We start from the raw sequence: 9,658 nt of genomic DNA, 5'->3' as shown, positions 1-9,658 counted from the left end.
ATAAGGGTAATTTTGGAATAACAAAAAAACATAGGTGCAAAATTATATATATTAAAAAATGGGTGAATAAAAAAATAAAGGGATGTGTGATTGTAATTGGCCCAACTCAAGGTATGGACAAGTGGAGAAAGCAAGAGGAAGCATTCTAAAATATTGAAATTAAATAAATGAAAATAATATAGATCCTCAATTAAAATAGTAAAATTTATTTTCACCTCTTATTTTATTTAGCGGCTTAAAATTAATATTATAAATAAATAAAGATACTTTAAATTTACCATTCAAAATTTTTAAAAGAAAAAAAAAACGAATATAAATGTGAGACTCTTCCCATTGATTAAACTAGAAAAGAGAAAGAAACTCTTTTTTCCCCTAATTTTTCTCGCAAAATTTTCCTCTCTCTCTCCCCAACAGCTTTCCGATTCGATAATCAAACAAACTGCTGATCTCATTGCAAAATTCTCCTCCCTCTCTTCTCTTCCTCCGCCTGCGGCTGCATCATCAAGATCTTAAAGCCAGAACTGAGGGAGCGATGGTTGCCCAAGCCAAACAAACGGTTCCTACGACTTTCATCTTCACCTACGGTACTCTCAAACGCGGATTCTGGAACCATACGTTATTGCAAGACCTGATGCGAACAGGAGACGCTTCTTTCGTCGGAAGTTACCGGACGAGGGAGAGGTTTCCGCTCGTTTGCGGACCCTTTCAAGTCCCGTTTCTGATAAACTCGCCTGGTTCTGGTCACATAGTTGAAGGCGAGGTTTATGCGGTAACGAAGGGAGGATTAGGGAGAACGGATGAACTGGAAGGATTGAGCCGCGGACACTACGTCCGGCTCCCGATTGATGTGGAAGCATCGGAGGGCGGAGGTGTAGTAGCGGCGGAGGCGTATTATGCACATCCGAGTTACGCGATGGAGCTATGGAAGAAGAAGAAGGAAATGGGTGGAGTGATAAGTTCGTATTCGGAGAAAGAAGCGAAAGGTTATGTGAAACGTAAAGATAGGCCTCAACATTTAACGTTCCTTGATCATATTAGTTTGTTTCTTTCATCTTCATCTGATTAGGCCTTTTTCTTTTCTTTTCTTTTCTTTTTTCTTTTTTTCTGCTTCTTCAAAATTTGGGGCAATTTTTGCCCTAATTTGTGATGAAATCTTGTGTGTAATTGTTGATTGAGGATTTCGTTTACTGGAAAATCAAAATCCGATGGTAATTAGGGTTTCTTCTTTTTGATTGTAAATTTTCTCTAAGACTTTGGAAAATTGGATGGATGTTAGTTGGGCTGTTTGGATACGGAGAAAATTGTAGGGTGGAAAATGGAAGGGGGTGGCCCTGAAAAAACGTACCCCTAATTTTCCCTTCAATTATAAATATCTTTCCCTTTTTGGTAGGCTGATTTTTATATTTACCCCCTTCATTATAGCTTAATAGATAAATAAATGGTTATAAATTCTAACGTAGAAGGTTCCCTTAATTGGGTTGGGGTATTCTTTTTAACCAAACAGAAAAAACCTAAGGTCCTATTAGCTTGTACTCCATATTCACTCTTATGTTGGAAAAAACTTGGGGGTAGTTCAACATGATGTTAACACGTGACATTTTGTGTGGTAGAGCAGTGGTGAGCACAAAGGGCGTCCTTGCTCAACAAAGAATGCAGTCACACCATGCTTGATAGGCTTATTTTAAATGAAGAGCAATAAATTGGGTTTTAATACATTACTTCCTTCCACCACCATCATGATCTAAAATCTTAATTCCATTATTTAATATAATATTTATTTAACACTTTCCTCTCGGGGTCTAATAAAAATAACTCGTTATATATATTTTTTTTATTTATGAGCCATAAATATTTTTCCATTCTTTTTCGGAAATTACCTTGTATTTTTTTAGATAAAAAATCAAACAAAATATCGATGCCATTAGTTTGAACATCCCCTAATTATCACAATAAAAATAACAAATTAACGAAAAATAATTTCAAATATTCAATTTTTTATTTTTCTTTCCTAATTATCACAATAAAAATAAAAAAAATTAACGAAAAATAACTTCAAATATTCAATTTTTCTATTTTTTGAATTATAGATTCAAAATTGAATCTCCCCTAAAACTTAGCCAAATATAATCAAAAAAGAATTTCAATTTTTTAATTTTTGAATTATAGATAACAAATTAAAGAATTTCAAATATTCAATTCTTTATTTTTCAAATTTTGAATCTCTCCCTAAAATCTAGCCAAAGATAATGCAATAATTAATTATTATGATAAAAATTTAAAAATTAACGAAAAAGAATTTTTAATTTTTAATTTTTAATTTTTCAAATTATAGATTTAAAATTAAATCTCTTCCTAAAGTTAATGCAATATTAATTATTGGGATAAACATTAAAAAATAAAAATGAATTTCAAAGATTCAATTTTTTAACAAATCAAAATATAATGTAAATAATTATCATAAATTAGTTAAGTTTAAATTTAAAATTCAATCCCTTCTTAAAATCATGTCAAATACTATGCGATAATTATAAAAATTAACTAATTAAGAAAAACTAAATTAAAAAATTCAATTGGAAGCAACGGTGGAAAGCGATCTAACAATCAACCGAAACCAAGTAAAAGAATGGACGTGCGAACAAACAAACGAATATGGGACAAATCCAAAGAATAACTCACTGTGGAAAGCGATCTTAAAAGTCACCGAAACGGAGGAAAGAACGGAGATGTCGCGCAAACGAAAGTTTGAAGTAATTGAGATGCTAATCGAAGATCTGAAGCAATAAATATGCTAAAGGAACAAAGATACGAAGGAAAGGAGATGACACAACAAAATTTCAAGGTTTTCAGAAGATGTGAAGTGATTGCATGCAGAAGATGTTTATTTTCTTTGGGGGAATTAAAATATTCAAGTGTGGGTGAATAGTTTTAATTAATTATAGAGTATTTGTGATATTTGTTACAATTGTATTTAGAAATCACATTTGTCAATTAGTAGGGGCATTTAAGACATTGTTTTCTCATTTATTATTTAAAAATTAACTATTTTGCTATTTTTTTAATTCAAAAATAAAATTGTTATTTATCCAAAGTAAACCTCTAATTTTTCAATTCTTCTTTGTCAGACCTTCAAAAATTCGAATCAACCCAACCCGAATTAATAATAATAATCTATATATAATTTATGTTATAGATATTTTATTATTTATTTAATATTTATGGATAATGTTTTGAATGTTGAATTTTTATGGATGTTTGAAACTTCGAATTTATAAATGTTTGAATTCTTGAATGTGAGTATTTATCGAAGTCGTACAACTCTTTTAATCCAGAATGAGAAAAAATAATACAACCCGATAACCCACCTCTTAAAATATGGGTTGGATTGAGTTGAAAATATAATTCGGATTATCAATTCAACCAATCCAAAAGTATGGATTGAGTTGGAAATGTCTCTCAACCCAACCCAACCCAACCCAACTTGTTTACACCAAAAGGTAGAGCTTAAGTTTTGAATTTTGAATTCAAATTTCAAAATTGAAATTGGAACCAAATTTGTTTTAGAATAGAAGAATAATCAGTTTTTGTTTTCTTATTGAATTCTTTATTCTTCAAAATAATTTTTAAACTACGACTCTTATGTTTTCGAACACGATTTCAAGTTGTTAGAGTTGGGTTGAATTAGAATGGGTCTATGGGTGGTTAGTTTTCATTTTTGTTTTCTTTAATTCAATGCTTTCAACCATCAATCTAGAAATGTTTTTGACATTTGGTTGGATATGGAGTCCTTTCTATAATAAGTGATGGGTGTCTTCAAAAAGAAAAAAAAAAGGATTTTTTTATGATTAATATTTACCTTTATATATTTGTAATTTTAAAATGTTCTTGTTGATTTATTAATTTTTTTTATTGTTTACTTGTTCAAAGTTTTTACACTAAAATATAAGAATAAAATTTAGAAAGAAGATGGAGAGTTTAATTCATTATCTTAAAAAAGAGATGGAGGATTTCTTTTTTACTTCTCTAAAATACATAATCTTGATATAAGTACCTAATTCAATGAGATATTAACAAAAAGAAAAAGATAAGAAAAAAAAACTCCACCCATAATAAAATTAATTTAATTAGATAATATTATTTAACTATTTAAAAAGTACTACCATGTGAAATAATTATCTACGTAATGTTTTTTCTTCCTTTTCATTTTTATTGGAAGTGAATGAAATTTTACTTGTTACTTCAATAAAATTGTACTTGCTACTATGATATTGCAATGGAAAATAATTTGGGTGCACTCCAAGCTGCATATGAACAAATGACATTGTATCCTTTTTTTCAAAAAAAGATAAATTTTTTCTTTTCTTTCTCTCTCTTTTTTTTTTTTTTTAAGAAGAGGTGGATATAAAGATAAGATTGTACCTGATAATTATCCAAAAGATAATATTCACTCAAGGATTTAATACCAATGAAGATCGACCATAATGAAAATTTGTGGTGCCCATTACTCATTCGAGTGTTTGGTCCATGAGTTTGGAATCAAGGGGATTTGGCATTTAAACCCAAACTTGTATTTGGTGTAACGAATATGGTAATTTTAATTTTTAATTATCTTAAGTTTAATTTAGACCATATTGATATTATTTTTGGTGTTATTTGAATTAATTGTTGAAATTATTTGATTTTGTAGAAATTATACTTAATTAGATATTTTTTAGAAAATATTTAATTATTTAATTAATTATTTGAAATTTGAAACTTTTGGTGGAAAGATTTGATTTAAGTGAATGCTATTGGTTGATTTTTATGGTTAAAGTTTAGAGAATTTTGGATAATTATATATGTGGATATATAATTAATTTGTTTAGTAAAGATAAGAATAATTATATTGTGGACATAATATAATTAATTAAGAAAATTTGATATTGTTTGGAGGAGAAAAGAAAAAGAAGATAAAAGTGATGATTTGATGGAAAGAGTCAACGAAGAAAGAGAATATTTAAGTTTAAAAAGAACATTTGATTGATTTTAAACGAAGAGAGAATGAGTTAGTTTATTTGAAAAATGAAAAGTAAAAAGAAAAAGAAAAGAAAATAATAGAAATTATATTAGTATTTTTGTTTAAATAAGGCTTCATAGTGCATGTGTTACTGTTTACCTTCTCATTCATTGCGAAACCCTAACCTCACAAAATCCCTAGCCGTCAACAAGGACCCGCCACCGCCGTCATTGTTCTCCTCCGTCAACGCCATCGATCGCGTCTTCTTTACGGTCGTCGATCACCGGTCAAGCTTCCAGTCGAGCCCTTCAAAGTTTGTCGCATCAAACCCCCCCTCGTTTCTGCTTCATGTCCGATGCGCCTCCACGTCTTTTTAGCTCCATCCATCGGTCACGTCTCTTCCCCGTCAACCGCCACCAAGCGTCGCGATCTGTTCATATCCGTCGTGTCAGTCGCCATTCGTGAACCGATAGCCGATTGTCCGCATCAACCAAGTCGTGTCTTTGCGTAAGTCGAGCTGCACCTGCGCCTTAGTCAAGCCCAACCCAAGCCGCACGCGACTTTTTCTAAGCCGTACGTCCTTGTATGCCGAGCCGTAGTGCGAGCCGACCCCTCTACCCGAGCCGAATTCCTCCTTTAACTGAGCTGCATGCGTCTGCTTTCCACTCTAGCCAAGCCGTTTTGAGCCGCCAAGATTATTTGTGGGTCTTTTTCACCTATTTTTTTGGTAAATTTGATTGAGTTTTAGTTAAAGCCCAACAAAGATTGATTTTAGACCTTACATAATTTAATTTTGGATTAAATTGAATTTTTTTTTCTTAAACGACTAGTTGGATCAAATTTGGAGTTGGTGATGTGAAATTTTTCCTAAATCAAGGTTGATTTGGAATTCAACCTCAACTTTGGGTAAGTTGAACTAAATAATTTTTGGGTCTTTAGGCAATTGCTAATTAAGTTATTAAACTTAGTATTTTCCCTTACTATTTAGAACTTGATTGTTTGGGAAAGTTTGGCTTTTGCTGTTAAAACTATCTTTGGTTAAGCTAATCTTCAGGTAATAGATTCTCCTAATAGACCCTTGTACTAAAGTAAGAGTTTGCATGTGATTTTCTTATTATGCATTGACGTATCTAAAATGAATAATGTATTGATGTTGATGACGACTGATAGTTATGACTGAGTTTATTTTGATGATGATGACTAATAGTTATGACTGAGTTACGTAGATGATGATGATTGATGATGTTAATATTAATGCATAAAATATTAATCTCGTGATTAAGAATGCTATGATTAATATTCACGTTATGCTCATAATGTTATGTTATGCTACATGCTATGGATAGGATGTTCTGTTACCTTTATCTATTAGAGTCGTACCCACATGGGTATCCCTCGGGATCACCACCTTTTTATGACTGTGTAGTCCGACAGGATCACCAGTCCAGTATGAGATGATATGTATATGAGTGACTTGACGAGATCACTCACAATCCGATTGTCTTACTGTTTCTTTTGAGTTCATTAAAGACCAATTTGCCTTAGGTGTTCCTTTGTGTTCACTGAAGACCAATTTTGTCTTAGATGCTCCTTTGGGTTCACTGAAAACCAGAGATGTTCTTACGGGATCACAGATTGCATGTATTCGAGAATGCACCAGTTTAGGCGTACTACTTTGCAGGATTCTAATAGGAAGTTAACAGACACCTAGTGGGACTAGTAGTAGGTCCCTTACTGAGTATATTTTTATACTCACTCTTTAATTGTTTAATGTTTCAAGTAAAGGTAGAGGAAAGCTGGCGAATGATAAGAAATGACCGTGGTGTACCATAGGGAAACATTTTGTTTCCGCTGTTATGTTATCAATTTTGATTTCAGTATTTTTTTTTTTGTTTTTTGTATTTTCATTATTACTCTTTTAAAACTAGATAGAGCCCGAGCTACTATTTTATTTTAGAGATTTATTTCTACATACATTAGGTTATTTATGATTTTAATGAGTACTTGAGGTTTTGATTATGAAAATTAGTTTTATTTTCCATTTTGATTTAAGAAAGTTTTTATTATCCTTTAAGTAGCAATGATCTCAGCTTAGTATAAAGAGTTTGGTACTTACATTTGGACACTTGAATAAAATTCTTGGGATTAAGAAACTAAACTCATGAACAATAGTTATTGTTAATGATCGATTTTTGTGCCTATTAACAACCGGTCGTAGTGATGGTCAATGACCAATAACCATGACCCTTGGCGACTAATTGTTCATGATGGTCGGTGACCAACCAATCATCTTAATCATTGACAACCGTTGACTGTTCTTTACCATTTATCCTCAACTATCTTCACAAAGACTTCTTACACTCTTTCTCATGGGTTTGAATAGTAAACACTATTCAAGTCCATGGATTACTTTTTTAGTTTTTTCTAATTCAATCTAGAAAATTCTGTTGGCCAACTTTGAACATTGCCCTCGGTGACCATTGTTGGTTGACCACTAGTATCATTTTTGACAATTTCGTCGATGAACTTCCGACCATTAACTTCGTCGACCGCTGCTAACCTTGAAAAATGAATAAAAACATACATTTGATTTAATCACAACAATATTTTTTAAAATACACATTTTCTCATTCTTTTGTTTTATTTTCTTTATGTGTTTTTTTAATAATAATTATTATTAGATCATCTTTTTTATTTATCTCTTTTCTCTTCTTTGTTTAAAATTAATAGTTCCTTCATTTAAGAAGATCTTTTTTATATATATATTTTTCATAGGTGAAAATTGATGACCAAATCTATTGTGGTCTCAAGTATAAGTCAAATATTAATATGTTGGTAATATATGAAAATTGTAAATATATATCGCATATACCATATGGTTTGTATTTAGTTTAGTAGCATTTTTCTTTTTCTTTTTTCGTTGGTCAATTTAGCTAGAAGACTTGGGACTTATTTGCATTGACTTAAAAAAAATGTTTTAAAAAAACCCATTTTTATTTAAACCCTTTGATAGAAGTGGTTTAAAATACATTGCATGTCTATCATAGGAAGACAACTTTGACCGTGGCTAAAAGTAACTTTAATTGATTTTCACTTTTGCTTGACCCTTTTGGCTATGCTATTTAGAAACTTATTAGACCCTTTTTAATGTTGCTTAATTGACACATTTCTGTAAACCCCATCAGATTGCATGACTTTTTATATTTTGTAAATGGTTTGTAGTATTCCTAATTAGACCATTCATGTTAATGCAACTATAATCTAAATTATTGTTATTGAATGTTAAAATTTTTCGTTTTTACATTATTGTCTTAAAAGTTTAACAGTGTGAAGAAAGTGAACTAGAGGTACAGAATATGAAAAAAAATCAATGAAGTTTAGAATGTACAATTAAAAAAAAAACTAAACAGATTAGCTAAACTCATAAATTCAAAACCAACACCTCAAACACATGCATTAGAAACTTGTATTTCCAAATTATGCATCTCAAACACAAGCATTTTTAATTTTCAAGTATAAGAACTCTATTTAATAAACCTAGAGACATTTAATTTTCAGGAATTTGATTATGAAACTATGTACCAAATGTCTTTTTATACCTCAAAATTAGAAGGATTCCATATATGTTTATTCTCATTCTTTAGTTACAATTGCAAGGAGATAAAAATTGAAGCTTTACAAGAGAGAAAAAGAGAGAGAACTTTATGGAGCATATGTGATCAAACCAACAAGGTTAATTGCTTTTTGTTGTAGACCCAAAATCTTTTGAGGCTTTGAGGGATGACCCTTTACCTAACCTATCTTTTCATTATTATGTTTCATTACTTTACTTTATAGGTGTAATGATTGGACTTTTTAGACTAAGACTTTTTAAACTAAGACTGATTAGGGAGTAAGTTACTATAGTTTTATATTACTATACTTTTATATTACTATAGTTTTATATTACTATAGTTTTATATTATTATAGTTTTATAATAATAGTTTATGTTGAGGATATAAATTATTTTAGTTTGGATTATAATATTATGTATTTGATGGATAGACTATTTTAATTTGATAATTATCGTTGTACAAATAAATCTCATTTTAACGGATAAGTAATGTGAAAAAGTAAAAAGCACGATGACCATTAGGCAAACCAGCAAACAGTTTCGTCACTCATCTTGTATGTCTTTATCTTTACCAAACTGTTATTTTGAAAGAAAATATTGAGTATTAAAAATACACTGTACGTAACTTGGATATTCGGGTATATGTACTCACATTACACACAAAGACACAAGGACAGAATATGTAGGGACCTAAACCTTTTCATCAACAAAGCATTATTTTTGTTTGTCCTCCTCTCAACTGAAGTAATCTTGGCAACAGGGGAAAAGGTGTCAGAGAAGTCATGACTTGACATGGGAAATTAAGGGCACGTTTGGTAACGTTCTTGTTCCCTGTTTCCTGTTTCTGTTTCCACTTTTTAAGAAATAAAGATGTTTGATAACGTTCTTTGTTTCTCGTTCTAAAAAAAAAATAGAAACGTTTCTCATTTTATAAGGAATTATTGGGAACAAAAAAAGTAGTTTCTTCTGTTCTGTTTCTCAATTACTTCTGTTGGTTTCATTTTTCTCAATTTATTTCTATTTGTTTCTTTTTTCTTTTTTTCAATTATTT

General features: G+C 30.6%; 1 protein-coding gene across 1 annotated transcript; it reads left to right on the top strand.

Moving 5' to 3' along the window:
• The first annotated feature begins 310 nt into the window (after window positions 1–310).
• LOC103498361 (putative gamma-glutamylcyclotransferase At3g02910) lies at window positions 311–1,239 on the top strand. The gene has a single exon (XM_008460941.3). It carries the CDS (start codon window positions 533–535, stop codon window positions 1,064–1,066), a length of 534 nt encoding a protein of 177 aa, XP_008459163.1. The 5' UTR covers window positions 311–532; the 3' UTR covers window positions 1,067–1,239.
• The last annotated feature ends 8,419 nt before the right edge of the window (window positions 1,240–9,658 follow it).

Source organism: Cucumis melo, chromosome 11 (genome assembly GCF_025177605.1).
Source record: "Cucumis melo cultivar AY chromosome 11, USDA_Cmelo_AY_1.0, whole genome shotgun sequence".
Taxonomy (NCBI): Eukaryota; Viridiplantae; Streptophyta; class Magnoliopsida; order Cucurbitales; family Cucurbitaceae; genus Cucumis; species Cucumis melo.
The sequence above is the reverse complement of the archived record's forward strand: the minus strand, read 5'-3'. Positions and strand labels throughout refer to the sequence as shown.

Bases quoted from the DNA above. Each gene is read 5' to 3' on its own strand.
- LOC103498361 (XM_008460941.3), top strand. From the start codon at position 533: ATGGTTGCCCAAGCCAAACAAACGGTTCCTACGACTTTCATCTTCACC.